Genomic DNA, 24,422 nt, shown 5'->3' with positions numbered 1-24,422 from the left:
AATTTGATTAAATATTTTACTTCCACCTCTAACCGAATCACATAGTCTCAGAGAGAAAAAGGATCTCATTAATTCGATTATCGAATTTTTATAAAATCATTTTTAATAGATCATTGAAATAATTAATTGATTAATTTGATTAAACATACTATTTTCACATAAAGATATAATCAATTTAATTCGAATCAATATAGCATTAAACTTGAATTTAACTTTAAATTTGATATCCAAAACTCGATTCGAATTCGATTAAATTTTATTTTTTTAACTCGAACTCAATTCGAGATAAAAATCGAGTTACTTGAATTCATTTGATTAGTTCGATTAATATGTAAAAATAAAATTAATTTTTATATTCGACAAAAAATTAATTATTTATATTCGAGATCGAACTCAAATTTGAGATATTTTATATATTAAAGTAATTAAAATATATTAAAATATAAAATTTTGATTAGGTTTACGAGTTATTTTTGTTGAGTATAAAATATTCGAATTCGATTGAATCGATAAATCAAATTATTCATCACAATTTAATAATAACTAAATTAAATTTAAACTTCATTTGATACGAATTCAAAAAACTTAGGAATATTAATATATAATTTACTGACTTAGTCCACCTCTAACCGATAACCGAATCATATAGTCTAAAAGAGAAGCAAGAGGTTCTTTAAAGCTCTTTGTCCACTAGACTAGGAAGACGAACACTAACAGAGTTCTTACTCTAGAAAATAACTCTCTCAACTTTTTCTCTCGCCGCTATTTTTCCTCATCAACCATCAAACAGCTTTAGAACCCATTTTGTTCAACACCCACTTCTCCACTATGCTCAAAGCCCTTAAAAAGAGAATCAAGTGCCTTTGTGCCGCCTCCGGTGGCTGGCTCGCCGCCGGTTCGGGTTCAAATTTGTCATAAAAAGATTGGGCAAATCAAACTCCAAAGCCACATAGTGACACGAAAGATCACACTGTCATGAATGTATCTTCAAAAGTTCACCAAGATGGCCAATTGGGTAGTTTAAAATTGGTGAGGCCCATCCATATATCTACTTTCCATGCTGCCCTGTTTTCTATGGCCCCTGCAATGCGTAAAGCAGAGAAGTCTTCAAGTTTTGACTATGACAATGAAGGTTTTACAGATGCTAGGCGCCCCATGGATCTTAGTTTACGCGCAAAGTCGACAAATGATCGGCTAAAGAGTATACTAAAGCAATCTCCTTCGCATCCAAATTCCATGAACGACAAAGACAATCTCTCCAAGTAGAACTTTGAGAGGAAAAGCTCCGTCGCCGTGCTTTCCAAGTGGCCGATTAAGCGGTGGAAAGTGCAGAAGATCTTTGATGACACAGTTTTCCGGTGAATCTTATTCTTTTTAGATTTTTCAAGCCAATGTGCCAATTCTAGATCTAAAGATTTTAAAACTTTTGGAAAATATAATGATGGTAAACACATCTTAGCTGGAGGCCTCAATTCCTTGGAGGAAACAGATTACTCCACAGAAAGATGGACAGATATTGTTAAGTTACACAGGGGGGTGGTTGTTTCGCTGAATATAATCCTTCATACAGGATTTTGAAGCAACATCTTTTAAATGAACTTGTTTCTTATATAGTACTATGAGGAGATGGGGAAACCAACAGAAAAGGTTGAAGTGAGAAGTTTCTGAAGAATAAACAATACACAGATGCTAAGGGCTTTGCAGGGGAATGTGAGCCACCGATTGTGATTGCAAAAGGCCAAAGTATAAAACCATTCTAATTTTTAACTGATGACAATTAATTAATTAATCTCCATTCATTGACATGAGATGAAAATGCTTGGATTTGATGCAGGTGTGCAGGGCACATGCAAGTATGGGACTAGGTTAGATTACATACTGGCATCCCCAGATTCACCATACAAGTTTTTTGCGGGCGCGTATTCAGTTCTGTCTTCAAAAGGGACTTCCGATCATCACATAGTAAACGTTGATATAATAAAAGTGAATGACAATGCTCAAGAAAACGATAGTAGAAAACGACTGCAACCAAAACAGAAACAGTAAGTTTTAAAGATTTCAAACACTTCTCCATCAAAAAGCTTATGCACAACACATACATGAGAGATATCTGGTGAGGAATTTATTTGTATAGCAACTGAAAGAAAATTGAAGCAAGCAGTTTAAAGAATGTCTTTTGTCACAGGACTTTGGTTTCCAGATACTTTTGGCAAATCAAAAATAGAATGATACTCCTAACAATTTTAAGTAAATATGGACTTGATGAAAATTAGAGAACCACTGAACTGAGTCAACTGACAGTGCTATAAGCGAACGTACTTATCAATCCTCACTTTCAGATGACAGGCCACGCATTGCTGAGGCAACTAGAGGAATCAATGAGGGATACCACGCGTCACCAGGCCGAGACTCTCCATTCCATCCTCCAACACCAGCGCGGCGTCCATTGATCCTCTGGTTTGCTTCCTTTATAGCTAAACACACTATTTATTTCTTTTTCAAGTCAATAAAATTTCAATATATTTTTGTTTTTGATCTTCTCTGTTTTGAGTAGCTCTAGAACAGTTCAATGAAGCCCAAAGAAGTGATTCTTGGATCAAATGTTGAGCACCAAATGTACTGCCGTCTTCTCTGTGATGTTAGGAATTCTGATTCTGTGCATGCTATTCATGACCCATATGCGCTAGGTTTGATCAAAAGCTCTGGAGGTTTTAGAATCCAAGTGAGAGCAACTATGTGAGGATATCGGAAAAGGTTTCCACGTTTGGAGATTAATGATGTTCCATTCAGAGATTATGTTGTCGAGGTTCTTGGTGGGCTGCAACCAGATTTGTCAAATGGAATTTAGTTGATTTCTGAAGAGAAGGATTGGGGTGGCATTTTGCATTACATCAAATAGAATTAGATGTGTGAAGTGGGAGTATGAACCAGTATTATTCTAAACTATAGTACTATGCAGGAGAGGTACCTGTGCGGGGTAGGGATTACTTTGCATCAGAGTGCTCTGTGGGCTGTGGCCATTAACTAGGATATCAATCAACCACCAAATCTGACAAGATTTGTTGTGCTTCCAACTGCTGCATATTTCGAGTTTCTTCCGTTTGATTCAACTGAGAACAAGGTTGTTGGTGAAGAAACTATGGACATTTGCGGTGTTAAGGTAGGGAAGATGTATGAAGTGGTTGTGACTACTTATAGAGGGTTTTATAGATATCGTCTTGGTGATATTATAAGAGTTGTTGAATTCTACAATTCACCTCCCTTGCTGGAGTTTGTGATGAGAGCTCCTAAAACTTCACATGAGATGGTATACCGAGGGAGATTTGATGGCTTTCATGGAAATTTTTCAGCTTGTACAGAGAAATATCATTGGCATGGCAATAGAGATTGCGGAGTTTACGAGTTTCTTTGGCTTTGGTTTGAGTCCTAAGAGGCTACAGATTTTTATTGAAGTTAAAGACTATGATATGTTTTAAAGACAGAGGGATAAATGTGAGATACACCCTTTATCATCATGCATTTTGAAATGTGGAAGCTTTGACAGGTTATTACAAGTAGCAATCGAGAATGGAGCTCCAGCTAGTCAATATAAGCAATTTAGCGCATTCAGCAAGTTTGGTAGATCAAAAAACCTATCATTCTGAAAGGAAATGGTTTTTTAATTTTTGGATGAGTGGTTTTCCACCTTCAAATAACAAAATGAAAACCTTGAATGAAGGGATCCATGACCATGATTCACTAACAATGCTATTAAAATCTAACACCAAAAAAAATTGCAAAGAAAATATTCTAACTTTGAGTTGTAAATAACTTCCCATTTGCAAGAGATGTGCCTTTATATTTGTATCTCCTTGGGTTTAAAAAAAAATTTCATTTCCATTATAAAGTAACTGTATTGCCCCAGGTATGCCATCCATGCTTGATTTTGAAAGCATCAGTAAATGTTCTTCATTCCTGGGAAGCATCTTCTATCTCTCAAGATACCTGCTGCACCGAAGAATGAGCTGCTTCATTTTCTTGATTCTCTATGCATTAATGGCTGATTGAATTTGTTCCAGGGTTTTCCCCTTTGTTTCAGGTACCACCGTGACCACAAACAATATAGCCAGTGCATTGATTGCAGCATAAAGAATGAAGGTACCTGAAATCCACAAGAGTTACAGGTAAATTCACAATTTCACATATCTTATTCTTTGTGAAGTCAATTAACTTGCTTTGTAATTTCAATTGAATCAATTATTGCTTAATTGCAAGGAATTGAACAATAAAAAAGGGAAAATATATTCTATTTACCATAGGAGCTCCAGCTCATGAGGAAGTTGAAAGTGTAAGAAACTGCCCATGCACCAAACCAGTTCACTAGCGTTGCTAGGCTTCCAGCCACTCCTTTAATATTTATTGGGAATATCTGCAACCAAATCCCTTTGGTTAGATGGGTGGAATGATTAGTACATCAATTAGAATGGTAAATCTTGCATACTATTTTATTACCTCAGACATTACGACCCATGGAACTGCACCCATCCCAGCTGAAAATGACCCTATGTATAGCTGAGCTCAATTAAGATTTTTGTCAGAAATAACATAGAAAAATGGTAAGCCATACTTGGCCAATGAACAAATGAATGGGTATATGATTCAGTAAAAGTTTTTGACATTACCAATATGCCTGTTACAGCAAGAATGGGAACTGAATTAAGTGCCAGATTATGATCCTGGTTGCCAAAGATGATCGAAATATTAGTAATTGACAACGACAAAGGAGACTATAGTTATAGATGATGATAGTTAGATATTTTAACCTTAAGATAGAATGAAATCCCAGATAGTAAACAGGCAAGTACCAATCCTGTTGACGAAACCTAGAAAGAAAGGAAAAAAATGAGATTGACCTTCTATCGATGGAAGTGATTTGGTTCAGCTATTTAAGGACCTGATAACTGTTATTTGCTCTAAATTTACCAGTAATAGAGGCTTTCTTCCTGCTTTATCAATCACAGTTGCATTAAGGCCAGTAATCACAACCTGCACTAATGATTGTTTTAAGCTATTGTTTGCCAGCAAGAACTACATGGATATCAATGAAAGGGAGAGACAAAACCTGAAGAATGGCATAAATTATTGTCCCAACAGTGGCAGAAAATCCTGAGACATTTGAAGTACGAAAGCAGCAATGTTAATGATAGAAGACTTTTTTAAGGTTTAGAAGTTTAATTTCTAATAATTTCATAGACAAAAGAATCTATCTGAGAAAACTGTTTTTTTCCAACTAGATTCAGCCATCCAGGATATATGTTTTAGGGGTCAAAATGCCGGGGTTTACTTTCTTTATCATCATTATTATATGAAGTGCATGTACCAGGCTCTTTCTACTCATTTTCCTGCTTGGTGCATCAGGGTGTAACTCAAAGCGTTCATTACCTGCTGACTCGAAAATATTGCTGGTATAAAAGCAGATTCCATTGATTCCCCCAAATTGTTGAAAGACCATTAATCCAACTCCTATCTGATAAAAGATAATTGCATAATAAAGAAACATTAATTAGGATACAAGAGGGAAAAGTTGTGATTGCTAATGCTTGAAGAAGATTGATCTTATTGTGCTTGTGGGTTTAAGAAGTGTTATAATTACAATGATTGAGCGTAAGTATCTTCGTTGAAACAAATCCAGCATTTTGGCTTTTGGGAGTCGTTTGAGAGTCTCTATATAGTCCTGTCAAGCAATAAAATGAGTTTTTTCTTAAAACATTTTCTATATAATGCTCAAACTCATTTTCATTGTTGGTTAGGATGATAGAGTTTAGATTAAAAACCCGAATCTCTGCTGCCTCCTTCGATATATCAGCATCCTTGCCACGAAGATCATGTAGTGCAGCTTCAAATTCTTTTTCACGTCCTATTTTTGCCTGCATATTAGCTAAGATATTTATCCAACTCCCATTTTTATGTTAGTATAATTCAGGGTAAGAAAAGGATTCCACCCTCTTTTCACTGCTATTTCTTACCAGCCATCTGGGAGACTCTGGAATGAAAAAGAGCCCAAGAAGCAGAATTGCGCAAGGAACAAGTCCTGCAATCACTCCACTTGTGAGTCTCAGCTTGTGTCATCTAGCTTTACAAGTACACACACATGATTTTGCTGAAGAATACTCTGTATCACTGTGCTTTGAATAAATGGATAAAAAACTTTTACCAGTTAATGCTAAAGTCCTCCAAGTTAGAAATGTCCCTATTATGAAGGCAACAGACACTCCACTGCAGATCATAAGCTGTAGAATAAGGTGAGAAATAATCAGATAAAACTGTGTGCATATTTCATTGTTTTCTCTTTGTTATGCATTTATATTGCACATTCAGAAAACTGATGCCTGTTCAGAATTTTAAATTTGCCACTTCTGGAAATTGTGATGATATTAAGATAATGAGTGCTGCTACTTAACTGACACATGTTACCTGGTTTATAGTTGTTAGTGCTCCTCGAAGATTCTTTGGAGCGATTTCAGCAATAAATACTGGTACCTACAATATGTTCAATGAAGGCATCGAAGTCATTAATAACAGGTACTAGTGCCATATCATTTACTGAAGGTGGTCTAGGAGTGAACTCCTAGAAGAGATAGAAACTCACCACGTATGAGAAGATTCCCATTCCATATCCTGTTGCCAGTCTTCCAATGTCCAAAGACAGAGCCCCCTTTTGTTTCAATCAAGACAGAGAAAAAGAATTATTGAAATATTTCTACATAACTGGTTCTGGTTAATTTGCAGCTTAAGCAATGGTAAATTCAGAGGTGGAGAATTATTAAAACCTTAGCAAAGTAAATAGCAAGCCACCCTGCAACACAGAAGCCAGTAGCTGTTCTCATTGCCTGCACATATTTAGTAACGAACATGATGTTACATCAAGGTTATCTATAAACCAAAGCAAAATTGCTAAAACAGAAGTATTCAACGAAAGAGCAGTTTAGCATGCATTAATCGATTATTTCTCTGCTTACCCCCTTCCGACCAATAAAATCAGCAATTGGTCCACTTGTGATAGCACCAATCATTGCACCAAAAGTCAATATAGAACCAAACACCGAATACTGCACGGTCAGAGATCAAATGCATCAATTTGAAGTTGCTTCTCTGTTATTGAACATACTGATTGTTTTAATGAGAATGCTAGCTTTAGCTAATCTATTTTTGTAAGCTGCAAGAAAAGATTTCTTAAAACTCTCCTGTAAATTCTTGCTAAAATCTGTTCTTAGCATGTTCAAACAATTTGACATCTTGGGTTTAGTCATGTAACTTGTTCCAATCGTATTACAACTGATTATCTACCAGCCACTATAATAATTCTCAGGTGGCAATATTATCAATTTTGATTATTTTTCTTCAGACATAATGTGATATGTCAATAGCTTTTGAGATAATTGTCTATACACCGAGACCCTTAACTGTATATAAACCCAGACCCTTCTGAAGGTATAACCTTCTCTAGGAATTTGATCTTCGGTATCCTAGTTTGCCATCTGGAGAAAGTCAGTGGAAAAGTCTTGAGTATTGTCCACCTTTGCATTTCATATATTTGTATGGTATTCCTATTGTGTCAAATATATGCAAAACACAAAAAATTACCATATTAGCACACCAAACACAAAGCATTTTTTTTCATTTTTACCAAACTCATAATTTTTACTAAAATTTTAAATTGTATCGTTTTCGTATCTTTCATTGGTGTCACACAGTTGCCTTTAAAATTGCCAGGTATGTTAATCAATAGTGTATAACATTGGAGATGTGGGAATTGTTTGGACCAGTTAAAGGTCACTACAGTTGAATCATAGCTTGAAATTACTATAATTTCTTGTTGACAAATTGCTAAATAGAAAAGACATGCTCTGTCTATGAAGTAACAAGAGTTTTCAAAGTACCTCTGCTAGACTAAGAGAGAGATCCTCCCTGATGGCAGTCTGAGTTGGTGATGAATAGCCTGCCTGAAAATGATTTGCCATTTAGTATTAGAAGTTAGGACTTATGGAAGTAATATCACAAGCAAAGCTCATGCCATACAATTTTTTTTTTTTTTCAGCTGTGAATAGTAGGGGGGGGAGACTTACACAGGATCCAAATTCAAACGAACCACACACTGCAACAAATGTGCTGAGGTAAACCATACATAGGCTGGCTTTGCTGCTTGTCTGATCAGTATATCCATCTTCCTCATTACCCATATTCTTCTCTTCGAGCAAGAGTGATGCACTTACCTCTTCACTCACAAGGTTATCCTCTTTGATGGCCATCGTCTCGTTCACTATTTAACTTTGGATGGTTTTATCTGTTTCTCTGTATATTGATACAAATGGAAAAGAGAAGAAGCTTGAAGCAATATGTTCAAGATCCAGAAGATACGGCAAAACGGAAGAAAATCATACCACGTTTCTTATATGTATTGAAGCGGTGTAGAGGCGTGCTAGCTGTTTTCTTCATTCAATGGCTCCACCTTGCTGTAATTTTTTTTTTGGTTCTGATTAAAACGAAGTACATTACTTGACGCAAGTAAATCAAGATTTGGGCTATGCATGCAAATTTCGAATAATAAAAGAATTAAAAGCAGGCAAGATTGAAAATCGATGATGCTGTTGAACAAAAATACAATCTCGAAATCAATAATATTAGTTTTATTATTAGTATGATGATGACTAGCCGCTATTGTTATCCATGGTAGGTTAGTCGAAAATGTCTTTTTAACTCTTTCCTTTGTGGCTAACATGCTTTGCTACTTGTCCTATTGGTAAATCAAATTGAACTCCCTTGACAGACAGACGTGCTTCAGCCTTCAAGTACTTTTTACTTCATTGCAACAAATAGTCCCCCTTTTCCTCTCTCTTCAATCATGTATATTTGTTTGTCCGATTAAATTTAATAATATGTATATTTATATTATATAAAATATTAATAATTTATATATATAAATTATATTTTATACAAAAATTATATGTTATATTTTGTTTGACATAAAAAATATAAAATATATATTTTTATAAAATTTTAACTTACATTATTTTTCATTTTTTTATATTATTTTTATATTTTATCGTTATAGTTACTGATTTCTTGGAATTGGATCTGAGAATACTGTTCTAAGGATGAAAAAAGTTTCAGGGAAAGAACACACGATTAATGGCAGTCAAACTGGTCCTGCTATATGAAGTAAGTTCATTGAAGTGGAGATGTGTCATTGTTCATGAATCAGACACGAAATTAATAAAAGAATACTAAAGAAAAGATAACTATGAACTAATTAATAAAGGAGGTAGATTTCATTGAGATGGGAAATGCTACTTTGGCAGTGTTGTGTTCATCCAAAACTGTCTTCAAAGTCCAAGATGAAATTATTTCTGATGCAATTAATAAACTTATATCTCATTTTTTATTTACTCCCCAAACAATAAGGAAGCCACCCATAACCATATTGATGGACAAACAAAACATGAAAAGACCAACAACCCAATATCGGAAAGGTACTTTTCAATGTAAATCTGACCTTGTATACCTGTGGGTCTGGTTCACCACAAAAAAAAAAAAAAAAAGGATGATGATTTGCCCCTTTTTCCCCCCGATTGGTGCATGCCATCCTTAAAGCTTAGAACAATAGCAAGAGACGGTGTAGCATATGTAGGGAATAGGGATTGTTTTGAATATAATATAACAATAGGCAGAGTGTTCTGAGTTAAATCAACAAGACAACATCATCTCAATCTGATCTCTAAACTAAAAAGTTATTATGACATAAATTGTGTGTATATATATATATATATTATGTATTGTCAAAGTATGGTGTTATATATTATTAATACATCATAAATTATCACATCATTAATTTGTTTTAATACAATTAAATATTTAAAATTTTAAAATATAATTTTTCTTAAAAATTTTTAAAAGTATTTATTTTTAAATATTTTAAAATTTTAAATTTATTAATAATGATGTGATAATTTATAATATATTAATAATATATCAAATATAAATATATTTGCATGCGTATCCATATAAAAATTAAATTATCCCTCAAGATTGTGATTGTTTAACTTAAGTTAATCTTATACCGTTGATAAATAAATGTACATTAAATAAGATTAGCAAGCAACTTTTCATTAAAAAATTTACGCAATTATTTTTAAGATGCCACCAAGTATTAATTTATTTTTCCAATTTACTTTAACGGTAGGAAATGTTTGTTTACCTTCCCAAGATTAAGCTCAGGGGGGGGGGGGGGGGGCGCGGAAACAGCTTTTTAAAATATAAAGTTGTCGATGAGTCCAACGCAAAAAGAGAAGAGAAAGTAAGAAAGTTGGCCCATGAGGCTTGCAACTTGCAAGATCTGTATTGGGATTAGGCACAAGACCTCAACCTTTTTTCCATTCAATCAAAATGAAGCAAGATGTACCTACTACATGGAAACAACACTAGAAATACGATAAATTTATAGTTTAATTCTGCTTTGATATTTCTTTATTCATTATCAAATAGATATGTTGAATAAAAAATAAAACAGAACATGTGGAGATTATTTTGTTTACATATAAAGCACTCCATTTTAGATTTTTTTTTTTTTTATTTACAAATGTGTAATTTGAAATAGAAGAAAATGTTATTAATGCTGAAATCTAAATTTCAGATTTATTAACTTTTATTTTTTAAAAATAATCATATGAATAAATTGAGTCAATTTTTTTTTTCCACTTTGAGTTGCGTCTCCACCCACTTGGTCCAAACAATGAAAGTTCAAGAAAATAGGCTGGTCCAAGCTTCAGGGCCTCCAATTTATAATTGCTTACAGGTCAGATCTCTGAGAAGTCTGAAAAATATCTTAATTCTTCAAGTATTATGACCAGCCTCTATTTTGCTTTTACCAGTCAAAGAGACAGTAAAGAACTGTAAATATGCCAGACGTACAAGACTAGCAGCTCCATCTGATACTTCATACATTGTTGGTAAATAAAGACTAGTAGCATTGAACATATTTACTCAATCCACATTTGCTTGGAGCAGTTCATCACAAAAATGAAAATTCCACTTTAAGCATATCTCATAGGAATTCATCCTCCTTTCCCACATCTTTTATCATTATGATCCTAATCAAATTGATATCTACAGCAACCGCTGCAAACAGATTTCATATTGGACATGAGCCATTTGAATTCAGGTTTTAAGAGAGTCGCTTCACAATATAGTGCAGAAGAACAACTACCTCTTACCTTCTTATGTGCTTCTCATACCCTTTCTGGTACATTGAATTCAGTCAACCATCTTCAGTAATCCTCAAGCTATGCCTCCCAATCTACAAAGAGGCCTCCTTGGTCCACATGGGATGCAGCTGCTGGTAATGGCAATGGGTGCACTCTTCTCAATGTCAATCTCTAGATGAGACAGTAGAGCAGAACAACTACCTCTTACCGTCTTTTTTGTTTCTCAGGTACATCTAATTCATCCAATATCTTCGTTAATCCTCAAGCTATGCCTCCTAATCAACAAAGAGGCCTCCTCGGTCCATTTGAGATGCAGCTTCTGGCAACTGCAATGGATGCACTCTTCTCACTCTCGTCTCAATCTCAAGAATCACAGTGCTGAAGTGAAAGCTGTAAATATCACTGTTCTCTGTTGATTGACCGTAAAAAGTATGTGCAAGTGCGGCATCACCCATTTTCTGTCCAAGCTTACACCAGCTTCAGCTGCATCAGTACTACAGCATGCCACATACCTTCCATCAAACATTCTGTGATTTAATTTTGCAAATATGCTAACTTTCTACACTTCAAAAGAACAATATGTGGAGAATAGATCAACCGAACTGCTTCTCCTTTCAGTAAAAGCAGCCATCAAAAGTATTTTATCTGCATCAAATTCCATATTTACATCCTCTACTATTAATTAAGCAGCAACAACAATAGAACTTGCAAAAAACTACAAATGAGGCAACAAGGTTTAGAAATCAAATTCTTGCAATAACCTTTTTTACATAAGACCAAAACTCCATGCCACATAGGCTGGTGAAAACATGTTATATATGAATAATTTCCAAAAAAATAATAATAATAAGATACACAAAGCATCCTTTGTCCAACAAATCAATTGACGTCCTAGAGAAAGTTGAGATACTGTACACCATTAGATACTTACAAAAGTAACAAGAGTACTGTACGCCCTCTATAACCTGAATTCAAATGAATCTAACTTGATTGTAAATCTATTTTATCTTTACAACATTAGATGCAATTCTTAACTCATGAAGCACAAAATCTCAGACAACAAAAATCAAGGTGAGCATACCAATCTGGGGAAGCACCATTGGAGAGCTCAATGTTCCTATTACGTTAGGTTGTGCTTATCAAAAACTTCTATTCCCAAGCCAGAACTTGACCCTTCCTCCTTACTGCCAGAATGATGACTACTTTCATAAGTAAACATCCGATAACCAGCTGGACTAGAGAGCTGACCAGAGCCACTACTGCTTATAGATCTCTCAATGTCATCAATATGAGCTACCAGAGGAATTGGCCGCTCAGGAATTGAGGGAACTGAAATGTCTGTTTCCAACATTTTCACGACCTGATCCATGGATGGCCGGCATAGTAACTCTGGATGAGAGCAAAGAACCGCTATCAACACATACTTCTCCAGCACTTCTGATGGCCCCAACTCTGGCATGCCATCTTCAACAACATCCAAAGCTCTCTCAGTCTTCACCAATGACCATGCCCAATCGGCAACTAGAGAAGGTTGGTTCTCATAACTCATAGTGAGCGCCTTCCTTCCACTCAACAGCTCCAGAAGCACCACACCAAAGCTATACACATCACTCCTCTCAGTCAACTGCCCATACAAGGCATACTCAGGGGCGACATATCCCACTGTTCCAGCTACCCTAGTGCTCAAATGTGTCATCCCCTCAGGTGCAAACTTTGCAAGTCCAAAATCTGCTACCTTGGCCTCAAACTTCTCATCCAAAAGTATATTGCTCGCTTTGATATCCCTATGAATGATTGCTGGTTGTGCCCCATAATGCAAATAAGCCAGTCCCCTAGCTGTTCCTAGTGCAATCTTTTGACGAATAGGCCAACTAAGTCTCCCTTCCATGGAACCAAACAGATGATCATGCAAACTCCCATTCTGCATTAAATCACAAACAATAATCCTCTGATGACCCTCTAATGGTGTCGTAGCCGTACAATATCCCCTCAAAGCAACAAGATTCACATGCCTAACACTAGCAATAACCTTAACTTCATGCGTAAAATTGGCATCACCAGCAGCAGAACAATTCTTGAACCTTTTCAAAGCAACCACAGATCCATCAGGCAAGTAACCCTTGTACACATTCCCATAGCCTCCTTTTCCAATAATGTTATCTCTAGAGAAATTCCTAGTAGCTTTCTTAATCTCATCGAATGTAAACTTTACCAAATTAGTACTTTCACTAATTGAACTCAATCCAGAACCACCCAAAGCACCCATCTCAAGATTCCTAATTCTATCCCTCTTTCTCTTCCTCTTTGAGTCCTGATATTTTCTATAAAGAAACCAAGAGCCACCAATCAAAACAGCTAAACCAACACCAACCCCGATTAACACACCCAAAATCACACCTTTTTTCTTACTCTTACCTGTACTAATATCAACTAAGTCAACTGAAAATAAACAGTAAGCCGTACCTTCATCAGTCGGTCCCAAGTAATTAGCAACCGCAGCTGCATAAATATACGGGTATGTCGTACAGTCAGACACGTTTGCAGTTGAATTATCCTTCAAATACAAAGCTTGCAAACTGGCCAAGCTTGGATTACAGGAAGCACATGCGGAACCCTGCAACGACTGGTTACAGTTAGAATTGACGTCGGCTAAGGCAGTGTTTGGGATCAAAGCTTCGAATTCCGCCTTTGTGGTTAAGTTCATGCAACCTTGGGAGATCCAAGCGGTTTGGAAACCGCACGAGGAACGGATGTCGAAGCTTGGGACGAGAGATTGGTAAGTTTCCCAACAGGACTCGGAGGAGTTCAAGGGTGGGAAGAATGATCCGGTGCGTCTAAGGTAGTCGGAGAGGACGAGAAGGAGGACCTGGCGAAAGTCGTGGCACTCCAGGGGGGTGTTGCGTTGGGGCCTGTTGGGTTTTGAGAGCGCGGGGCGGATTATGGTGAAGTTTAAGGGACATGATACGTTGCCGCTTTGAGCAAGGCATGATGAGAAGATCAAGAAGAAGAAGAAGAAGAAGAAAAAGAGAAGATGGTGAAAGTGAAGTAACATTTGGGAGGAAGTTGTCATAGATAGCAATTCATCGGGGAGATGAAAATGAAAAGAAAGAGAAGTAGGAGCTGTTGAGAGAGGGTTTTGGTTTCAAGTTTTAGTTGAGAGTTTTGACTTGAATAAAAGGTAAAGGAAAAACGTGAGAGATGATGAGATTGGCATGGGAAGGGAAGGGACAGCGCTGACTGCTGCGTGAGCAAAGCAGCCCATCAGTGAAGTGAAGAGAAGAGAGGAGAATTGGGGTGAGAGAAGGGGTCGGGTGGGCAGAGAAACGAGCTGGCACTTTCCTGGATGGTTGCGTCGTGGTTTATTTGTCCATGACGTGGTTGGTTTTGTTCGTTTATGGTCCAATTTGGGTTCCCAGTCTTTCATAAAAATCCAATAGGAGTTGGTTTCATTTTTGTTCATTTTTTTCTTAGAAAATCAGTCCCGTTTAGATACTTTATTCATTAATGAAAATTTCATAGTTATTACAATGGTTTTTTAAATGTGATCAGAATTTATATAGGGAAGAATTAAAAAGACAAAAGAAAAATAATAAAAAAAAAGCTGTGGTATATTTGAAAAGTTAAATGATGTATGATTAAATTTCAACGTCTAATTAAAATATGCTGATGCCACTTTTTTTAATCCGAGATGCTGATGTTACGTAAAATTCAATCACTTGTGTAAAACAAAACACAGCTAATAATAATAAAATATCCATGTTAGATCCAAATTTTCTCCAAAATTACCCACACCTATCCTCTACTTTTATCACTTTTTTTTAATACATTTATTGATTTAAGCGTCAAACTTGTTTCAAAATCTTAATTTATCATTTTTTTAATTGTTCTTTTTTATTTGATAAAACAGACTTTTTTTTTTCCAAAATTACTTTTGAACCTTATACTACTAACCCTAAACACTTCATCAATCCACAACAACTAAACATACACATTTCTTTTGGACTTTTGTTAAATGAGATTAATCTTTCAATCAAAATAGATAAACCCTTTTTTTAAGAAAGACATGTATTCTATAAAGCAACTGGATATCATTTGAGGATGAATTAATTAATATTGATTACAAATGAAGAAAAACGGTGTCGGTTAATACTGGCTTTCAAACCCATCTATGTCAATCCTACACCACGAATCATATTGGTCAAGCCCACCAAAGAAAGTCAAGAATCTCTACTCTGAATTGTGACCTGTCAAACTTGACCAATAACATCAACGTGAGAGATCACTACGATATTACCCTTGAAAAGGTCCGACGATATGGGACAACAAAAAAGGGTACCCCACATCGGTATTCCCATTTCTAATCAGAATGGTTCCAAAGAGAAGGGAACGTATGAATCTGATGGCCTTCGCCAATTGGCCACAATTAATCATATAAAACAAAACCTGAAACCAACCCTCTGAGGCTCTAAAGCTGCTTCTTGTTCCTCTGTTGTTCGTTTGATTGCAGTAGTCTGGTATGACTGCGGCTTTGCTCGTCCTTCTCGGGTTTTTCCTGACAAAATTAACAGTATAGTTTGGATTCCATAGCAAATAGAAATCGATCTTGGATGTAGCACCTTGTAGTGATTAATAAAATAACTATGACGAACTCACTCACATAAATGATAGTATATTTTTTCTTTTGCATCAACTCATCCCACCCTTCATGTGAATGGTAATCCGTACTTTTGTAAAAGAAAATTCAGAGCAAGATTAATGTTCAGGCAACTTCCTAAATATAGAACTAATTAAGACCCATTTCACTGGATCAGAGACGGATCTAAGGTGAGAGCAACTACTAAAATCTTGAAATTTGAGTACTTTTATTACTAAAAGTATTGAAATATAAATGATTCTTGTATTTTACTTCTATTAAAATTTTAAAATAACTAGTAAAATTATTAGAAATAAACTCAATTTTTAATTTTTTGTTTTTTACCCCCCACTAAATGTTAAAAAAAAAAAAGTATGGATCTTTTATAATATTGAAATGTATATGTATGTATTAACAAAATAAAAAATAATTGAATAAGTTAATGATCCAAAATATAAATATAAAATTTATTTGTTTAGTATATTTATTGATCTTATTAGAATGATTTTTTAATGAGTTACAAAACATGTTATATTATTTCATATTTAATTCAATTTGTTTAATAAACTTGTTAATTGTTTAGTATTATATAATTCATTTAATAAATATATTTATGATATATTTAAATCTTTAATTTATTTATTCAATTTTTATATTTATATTTACATATATAAGTATTTTTTTTTTTTCCAATGTGACACAATTAAAATAAGCAAATATAATTTTTTAGATTTAATTTATATAGAAAAATGATTTTTTTAATATTTTATAATTTTTTAAAAATATTTTTATTATTTTATATTTTTAAAAATATTTGACATTATATTTTAATGAAAGTTATTTTAAGTTATAATAACTTATAAATAAATATTACCTAATAATTTACCCCAGTCATCCGTTTAGATGTTTTGTTTCAAGTCAACGGACAACTTTTAAACGCTATTGGAGCTAAATTTTTTACTGGACCCTTAGTGGAAGTCCTTCGTTGTACCGATGATGCTTCGTTTCATTTTCGCCCTTCTTCTTCTCTTTTTTTTATTTTTTTATTTTTTAATTATTTAAGTGATAAATAAATTTATATTCTTGATTTTTTATTTGTTAATTTATTTTTATTTTTTAACTTGAATATTTTAAATTATTTATTATTGTTACTTCTTTCATTATTTATTATTTGACATAAACATAATTTAATTTATAAATATTTAATAATTTAAATTTTTTATTTTAAACAATTTTAATATATTTCTTTAATGATTATTTTATCATATCATTATATTTAATCTTACCGTTATCGTTGCATTTATACATAAAAATGTATTTAACTATGGATTTCAATCTTATTATTATAATATTTAATTTTACCGTTATAATAACTAATATCTTTTATATTATTATTTTTAATCTCACTGAAATTGATCTCCGTCCATTCAAATGAATCCTAACCCTTTATAAAATAAAAATCATCACTTTTACTTATGCCAAAATAGTAAACTTTTGGTTACATAATGACTTAATTCAATTAATGACTTGTAAAATTGTTTATTTTTAATTGAAATGAGATTTGATCCTAATTTTCTTTTGTAATTATGAAGATATTTTAATGATTTCATTGGTAGATGATATTTAAGAATGTGAACAAATAGAGTTTTTAATGAGTTATTTGTGATTATGTTAAAAAATTATTCGTTCATTAAATTTGATAAATCATTTAAAAAATTTTTTTAATGATTATTTAAAAAATGGACCATATACAAATATAAATTTGTTTTATTTATCTATATTCACAAATAAATTTGTTTAATATTTGTGACCAAATTCAATAAATATTTGTTTATATTTTATTTTTATTTCTTTTAAGATAATTACTTTATGATTAAATACCTTTTAATGAGATTTAATCATAATTTAATATCAATACATTAAAAATTACACTTAACATATATTAAAAATATTTTATGATGTTTTGAAAAATATTATTATGAATATAATTTTTAATCGCTTAAAAATGAAAATAAAGAAATTATAGAGTAAGCTTTTCTTTCTATTACACGTAACTTGAAAAACAATGTAGGAAAGAAAACTCTTTATAAATAGGCGAGTCTCATTAACTATGAGAATCTAAATCATTAATTTATAAGATCAATTTTTTAATTATTAATTTATATTCATTTAATATTTATGAATGAATTTATTTAATTTAAATAAATTAATTTTAAATTAAATTTAAAATATTTTAATATCAAACACAAATAATTTTAAAAATAAATAAACGAATCATCAACATATCAATAATTATTAATATTTAATTTTTTTATTCGTCTAAAAATATTATATATTGATGTATTTCTAAATTTAGTAAAATTGTGGGACTCATATATTTAACTAGCGAGTTTATCAAACCTGTAAGAAAAAAGAAAAAAAAAACCAAAATTAGAATTTCATAACGCATTTGGATATTAGAGGAACAGAGTATTAGAGGGAGAATATTCTGCATATTCGATATCACTACGATTAATTTCTTTGTATACTTCACAAAATGATGCGACCGTTTATACGAATGACGTGTTTCCTCGAAGCAAGAATAAAGTTACGTGTGACTGCCGATGACATGGCTATTATGATGTAACGTTATGAAAGTAGCACGTGTTTGGTAATTTGTTTTTTTTTTTTTTAATTTTTATGTATTCTATCAATTTTTTTTACCGAACATAATGTTTGTTTGATTTTCCAAAGTATGTCATTGATCACTGTTTCCTTTTTTTTTCTTTTTTAAATTAATCCAACTCCAATTGTTTGCCTGTATGTCTGTTTTCAATGACGTGAGTCATGATACAAGGCAAGCCAATTGACAAGAAGCAAAGTCCTCGATAAGTAAATGCTTGGGGTAGCCCAAGTCTGCTAGTAAGCATCAAATTTCTTCACATATATTTTAGTAAACGAGTTAATGTTCTTAACGTACACGTTTTATTTCACTGATTTTTAAATGCTTTACGAATTTGGAAACCTACCCTTTTACCAGCTTAATTTATTGAGAGTTGTGCTAAAGTCAATAGATACATATATATATATATATGATTAATTTACATAATGTAAAATTTAAAAAATTTTATATATTTTTAATTATTGATTTTATTAGAATTAAAATATAAAAATAAATGAAAATAAAAATAATTTAATTTCATCTCTTTAATATATTAAAATTAATAATTAAAAATATATAAAAAATTTTTAATTTTACATTATATAAATTAATCTATTATCATATATATATAACCTACAGTCAACTCTATTTCGATTTTCGTGATATTTTTTTTTTACATTAATTATTTTAATTTGCACTCAAACATTTGATTTAAAGATTAATGTATATTGCATAAAAATATGAATTTTTATTTAAAAATTTATATTTAAAAATTTTTAATTTTTAAATTAAAAATTCCATTAATTTAATTAATTATATTTATTATTAATTGATTTGAAACGTAGCACTTGGATATCTCTTTCGCTGCTCTTCCAATCATTTCTACTTGTTGATTTGAAAACGATTATAAAATCAAAATTTTCACACAAATTAAAATCAACTCAAAGTTGGTCAATAGAAAATTCCGGAACGGTTGCTATAATTAAGCCTACCAACCGCAACAACTAAGTTAGTGGAATTTCTATATTATTTTGAACGAATCACCTAACAATCTTAAATCCTATTTTAGGTAGATTTGGAGAAAATTTTTTGTCCATAAATTAATAGGTTTAAGTTAAATTTATTATTAGAATGTAAACCATTTTTTAACTGGTTAAATACATATTTGATCATTGAATTTTATAATTTTGATCATATTAGTACCTAAATAATATTTTTGTTACATTGTTATTTGAACTTTCAAATCATTATTATATTAGTACCTCTAACTAATATCATTAATCAACTTTATTGATATAACATAAATGTCCAATAAGATACTAACATGTACCAAAAAGCTTGATTCAGCATCATATTATCATTGCCACATTATGTTTACATCATATTTAAATGAAAAACTTTTTTAAAATTTTAAAAAAATTTTTAAAAAATCTAAAAATTTCTAAAAATTCTAAAAAAAATTCTAAATTTTTTTCAAAATTTAAAATTTTTTTTAAAATTCAAAATTTTAAAAAAATTCAAATAAAAAATCTAGACAATTCTTAAAAAAATTTTAAAAATTTTTAAAGAAATAAAATTTTCCAAAATTTCCAAAAAATATAAAAAATATAAAAAATTTTTAAAAATTCTAACAAATTTTCAAAATTTTTCAAAATTCAAAAATGATTTCAAAAAACTTTTAGAAAATTAAAAAAATTTTAAAAACATAAAAAATCTAGAAAAATTTTAAAAAATTCAAAAAAGTTTTTAAAATTTTTAAAAAATTTAAAAATTCTGAAAATTTTAAAAAATTTTAGACATATACAAAATTCTTTAAAATCTAGAAAATTTTGTAAAATTAAAAAAGAATTAAATAAATATAAAATTTTCAAAAAATTCCAAAATTAAAAAAAATTAAAAGAACAAAAAAACAAAAAATGAGGCTTTTAATAAAATTTAAAATTTTTTTAAATTAGAAAAATAAAAAAAACTCAAAATGAATTAAAATCAAAAATAAAAAATTTTGAAAAAATATAATAATTTTTAAAAAATTCTAAAATTGTTTTTCCATATTTTTAATCTTACAATTTCATTTTATTACATATTTTTTAAAATTTTAAGTTTTTTTTTTTAAATTTTTTACTTTTAAAGAATGTTTCAAAAAATTGAAATTATTTAATTTATCCAAAATTTATAAAATTTGTAAAATTTTTCTTATTTTCAGATTTTTAAGTTTTTGTATTTTTTTTAAATTTAAGAAATTTTAATTTTTTTATTTTTTAAAAAAAATTTCAGAATTTTTAAAATTATACTATTTATGATAATTTTTATAATTTATAAAAATATTTCATATTTTTAATTTTTTTATAAATTTTAATTTATTTTAAATTTTTTATAATTTTTCAAAAAATTTTAGAATTTTTTTTAGAATTGTTTAGAAATTTTAAAAACGTTTTTTTTATTTTTTTGGAGTTGTTTTTAGTATTTTTAATACTTTTTTAACTTAAAAATTTTAAAAATATTCTTAAAATTTTTCAGAATTTTTTAAAATTTTTAAAATTATTTTGAATTTTTATAAGTTTTTTAGATTTTTGTTAAAGATTTTAAAATTTTTTAGAATTTTTATAAACTTTTTAAAAAAATTTTAAAAACTTTTGAGAAATTTTTTAATTTTTTAAAATTTTTAAATTTTTGTTGAATTTTTTATAAATATGACATAAGCATGATATGGGAATAACGTAACGTAACATGACATTGATAATGTGGTGCTAACTAAATTTTTTTAACATATATCAATATTTTGTTAGATATTTATACTATATCAATAAAATTAACTAACATTATTAGTCAAAAATACTAATGTGATAACGATTTGAAAGTTCAAATACAAATGTGACAAAAAAAATTTTTAAATATTAATGTGAGCAGAATTATGAAGTTAAGAACCAAATATGTATTTAACCATTTTTTTAAAGTTATCTTATGCTTTTTTTTTAATTATACTACAATTCTACAAGTAATGATTTAAAATGTCAAATTATGCACATGAATTTTCAATTGGTCATAAAAAAAACATTATGTTCAAATCAAATTTTGTGCTTAAAATGGTAAACCTTTTTTGTGCTGTCGTTCCCAAAGAACTTGGACAACACAATTAAATTCAATTGAAAATATTCTTGATAAACCTTTACCTTAATGACAAGATTCTCAAGACTCATTGAACATGGATGACCATCGTAACTTTTCATGATTTTATTTTAATTTTTCGTTTACATAAAGTACTTCACATGTTTAAAATGATAATTTATGCACGTGAATTTGGGAATTGGTCTATTTTATTAATAACAGATTTCAAAGTAAAATTTATTATTCTTACTATATTGGAAAACATTTTTAAGCTATTGTCACAGTATTTTTTTAATATCCAAATAATTAATTATTTAAAACGTTAAAATTATGCCCAAGGATTTCATGAATTGGTCAAATTTGCTGCCTAATTTTTCAAATTATCCAAATTAGACAGCATGTGGTCAACATAATCTAAACCGGGTCAGAGACAAAAACCCAAAGCCAAAAACCACCAAAAGACCAGAAGTAGTACTTGACACGGCAGAATCTGATCTTAATTCTCAACAAATCAATTGTTTAACGTAAACGAGAGCCCCGACCAAAGCGAAAGAGCCTCCTTTTTTTTTTCTTCCATTTTCAGTATCCAATATAATTAAGGACTAGATGGCTTTTAGATGATCACGGCCTCCCTGGACTTATTATTTTAACATTTCTTTTGGTCAAATAAATAAATACAAAATTATAGTTAAACTAAATTTTATTATTTATATAAAATTTTAATTTAAAATATCTTTTATTATTTATATAAAATTTTAATTTAAAATATTAACTTAATAAAAATATTATATTTATAAATAATTAGGATATAATTTATATTAAAAAATAATATTTTTTAAATATTACTAAATCAAAATTATTAAATTAATTTTAAATTAAATTATTTATGATTTATGAATATATAAATTAAATCGAATAAAAATAATATTTTAATATTAAATCATATCAAAATCAAGTCGAAATTAGGTTTGAGTAAAACCTCGATCTGTTCCAACTCGATGCTATCAGTGTTCACATATTGTCCACAAAACCTAAACAAAAAACAAGTTCCTGGTTAGGGTGCGATTTTATTGTCTAGATTTCAGTAGAAAAATTCGGAAATACTAACAATGTTTACGAAATTTCATTTTTATTTATTAATTTTCACCCATATATATATTTTAAAATTCATGGTGCCTTGTTTTGTCTGTTCCATTTATGTTCATACTTCCATCATCAAACTGGTTGCGGTGATCTTATTTGTTACGACACGATAAATCCAAGAATTAAAACTCCATGTGTTCAGGAAGAGCAAAAACAGAGCCGCCTCTGCCAAATCAAAGTATTTGAAGTACGGAAATATTTAAGTAGTAGTAGTAGTAGTAGTATTTTCTTCTAAAGTAAATTCTTTTAAATTTTTTTTTTTTTGAAATAAATCATTAAAAGCAATGTTCTTCGAGAAGCAAGTGATCATAAAAGCTTGGAGGAACTGCAAATTTATGTGCACCTCTTCTTTTCCGTCCCACCCCCTTTGTGCCCTTATCCACTGTTGTTTTTTCTATTGTTGGCTTCATGTCAAACAATATCTGACTATTTCTGAAGTGTTTCAGTTTCTTCTCAATGGTATCTCCATTGTCTTTTATTCTTCTACTTCCCTTTTTTCTCGGGTTTCTTATCTTTTTGGTCGTTTTTTCTTCTCTGTTGCCTAGTTTGATGAATTTTGCATGATATTTCATCATGCACCTTGTTTCATGTCTTTGTTTTCTTTCTTGGCTTCCCCTCTGTATCAGCTTCTCTTTGTTGGGTTGCGTATCTGTTGTTCATCTTCATGTTTTAATCTTTTTCTTCTTTTAATCCATGTTTTAGGTGATTCTTAACCTTCTCCGATTGTATTTGTAGAGAAATCAAAACGATTTTGCATGTTGACGGGTAGAGGGAGGAGAAAACAGAATACTCTGTTCTTTCCCGTCTATTTTCAATGGCGCTACAAAATGGACATTAGTTTTGGTTCTCTCCATGATTTGTACATATGGAGAAGAAGGTTGATACATATTCTCCGAACGGAATTCTCGAGGATTTCTGTAAAAGTGAAGAATTTGAAACGAGTTGTTATTCTAAAGCACCCACTACAGACTTAGCAAATGAGCAAAACTCAAAGCAAGGTTTTCGATGGCGTGGATTAGCACAATTATTTAGAAGTAGATCAAAGAAATCATTAGCCAATTTGCAGCCTCTTGCGTCGTTTAGACTCTCATTGAGGAGGAGGAGTAGTATGAGAGAAAATGTTGCAGTTGCACCTGATTTTCTTGCCAATAGCAACTCACAATCTCCAAGGAAGGTTTTCACTCTTTCTGAGCTGCAAATTGCCACCAAAAACTTCAGCAGTGGTTAGTATTGGCTAGAATACTTCAGATTTGATTTTTCACTTTCAAACTGATTTTTTCTACTGCTTGAAAATTTGATTTTACACTTTGGCACTAGTTGGCTCAAGTGGCAAAAAAAGTACGCTTCTTTTAATTGTAGCTTGAGTTCGAATCTGTTGATTTCTCATGAATTCGCTAATTATAGCATAGATAAGTCTATTTGGACCAGACCGTAAAGGATGTAAAATTTTTAAGGCATAAGGAATGCTTAAAAAGACTTAAATTACAAAATTTTTTGACAAACGAAGCAAACGAGAATTGTTTTAATATTTAAGCAAAATTAATATCACAAACCTAAGCTATCAATATGCTTAAATAAGGAACAACTGTACATGATTGAGAATTTACCTTTTATAATCAATAAAAGTTTCAAAAAGCGATAAATTCACCCAAGTTTAACA

General features: G+C 30.9%; 1 protein-coding gene, 1 long non-coding RNA gene and 2 pseudogenes across 9 annotated transcripts; 2 read left to right on the top strand and 2 right to left on the bottom strand.

The window, feature by feature from the left end:
- The first annotated feature begins 747 nt into the window (after positions 1 to 747).
- Positions 748 to 3,492, top strand: LOC149519769 (uncharacterized; annotated as a pseudogene). Its single transcript, XR_016336885.1, has 3 exons — positions 748 to 1,743; positions 1,835 to 2,042; positions 2,340 to 3,492. The product of XR_016336885.1 is annotated as an uncharacterized LOC149519769 (transcript).
- Positions 3,493 to 3,638: 146 nt separating this feature from the next.
- LOC111283946 (sugar transporter ERD6-like 7) lies at positions 3,639 to 8,492 on the bottom strand. Of its 3 annotated transcripts, XM_089758550.1 has the most exons (19): positions 8,421 to 8,492; positions 8,106 to 8,331; positions 7,920 to 7,982; positions 6,999 to 7,088; positions 6,810 to 6,869; positions 6,629 to 6,694; positions 6,454 to 6,519; positions 6,194 to 6,269; positions 6,006 to 6,070; positions 5,814 to 5,906; positions 5,633 to 5,713; positions 5,422 to 5,506; positions 5,102 to 5,145; positions 4,963 to 5,025; positions 4,803 to 4,862; positions 4,662 to 4,715; positions 4,492 to 4,551; positions 4,294 to 4,408; positions 3,639 to 4,141 (listed from the first exon to the last, which is right to left on the bottom strand). In XM_089758550.1, the coding sequence occupies exons 2-19, from the start codon at positions 8,286 to 8,288 to the stop codon at positions 4,026 to 4,028; spliced, it is 1,440 nt and encodes a 479-aa protein (XP_089614676.1). In that variant the 5' UTR covers positions 8,289 to 8,331; positions 8,421 to 8,492; the 3' UTR covers positions 3,639 to 4,025. The 3 variants fall into 3 exon arrangements, with proteins under 3 accessions (XP_089614676.1, XP_089614678.1, XP_089614677.1); XM_089758552.1 differs by lacking the exon at positions 6,999 to 7,088; XM_089758551.1 differs by lacking the exon at positions 8,421 to 8,492 and having other exon boundaries at positions 8,106 to 8,413.
- Positions 8,493 to 10,924: 2,432 nt separating this feature from the next.
- Positions 10,925 to 14,618, bottom strand: LOC149519768 (putative LRR receptor-like serine/threonine-protein kinase RKF3 pseudogene; annotated as a pseudogene). 4 transcript variants are annotated; one of them, XR_016341014.1, is made up of 3 exons: positions 12,322 to 14,616; positions 11,250 to 11,885; positions 10,925 to 11,154 (listed from the first exon to the last, which is right to left on the bottom strand). The product of XR_016341014.1 is annotated as a putative LRR receptor-like serine/threonine-protein kinase RKF3 pseudogene, transcript variant X2 (transcript). The 4 variants fall into 4 exon arrangements; XR_016341016.1 differs by having other exon boundaries at positions 10,925 to 11,752; positions 12,322 to 14,618; XR_016341015.1 differs by having other exon boundaries at positions 10,925 to 11,734; positions 12,322 to 14,617.
- An 8,091-nt stretch (positions 14,619 to 22,709) lies between these two features.
- Positions 22,710 to 24,160, top strand: LOC149519767 (uncharacterized). The gene is made up of 2 exons (XR_016341012.1): positions 22,710 to 23,221; positions 23,498 to 24,160. It is a non-coding gene; the product is annotated as an uncharacterized LOC149519767 (long non-coding RNA).
- The last annotated feature ends 262 nt before the right edge of the window (positions 24,161 to 24,422 follow it).

The sequence above is a fragment of the Durio zibethinus genome, chromosome 3 (genome assembly GCF_047325235.1).
Source record: "Durio zibethinus cultivar Kanyao isolate XHJ-2024 chromosome 3, ASM4732523v1, whole genome shotgun sequence".
NCBI classification, from domain to species: Eukaryota; Viridiplantae; Streptophyta; class Magnoliopsida; order Malvales; family Malvaceae; genus Durio; species Durio zibethinus.
Note: the sequence above shows the minus strand (reverse complement) of the source record. Positions and strands in the feature narration are given on the sequence as shown.

Bases quoted from the DNA above. Each gene is read 5' to 3' on its own strand.
- LOC111283946 (XM_089758550.1), bottom strand. From the start codon at position 8,288: ATGGCCATCAAAGAGGATAACCTTGTGAGTGAAGAGGTAAGTGCATCA. The intron at 5,907-6,005 runs GTAAGAAATAGC...GCTAATATGCAG, and splicing joins CAGAGTCTCCCAGATGGCTG to GCAAAAATAGGACGTGAAAA. The intron at 5,714-5,813 runs GTTTTTAATCTA...ATTGCTTGACAG, and splicing joins AGGAGGCAGCAGAGATTCGG to GACTATATAGAGACTCTCAA.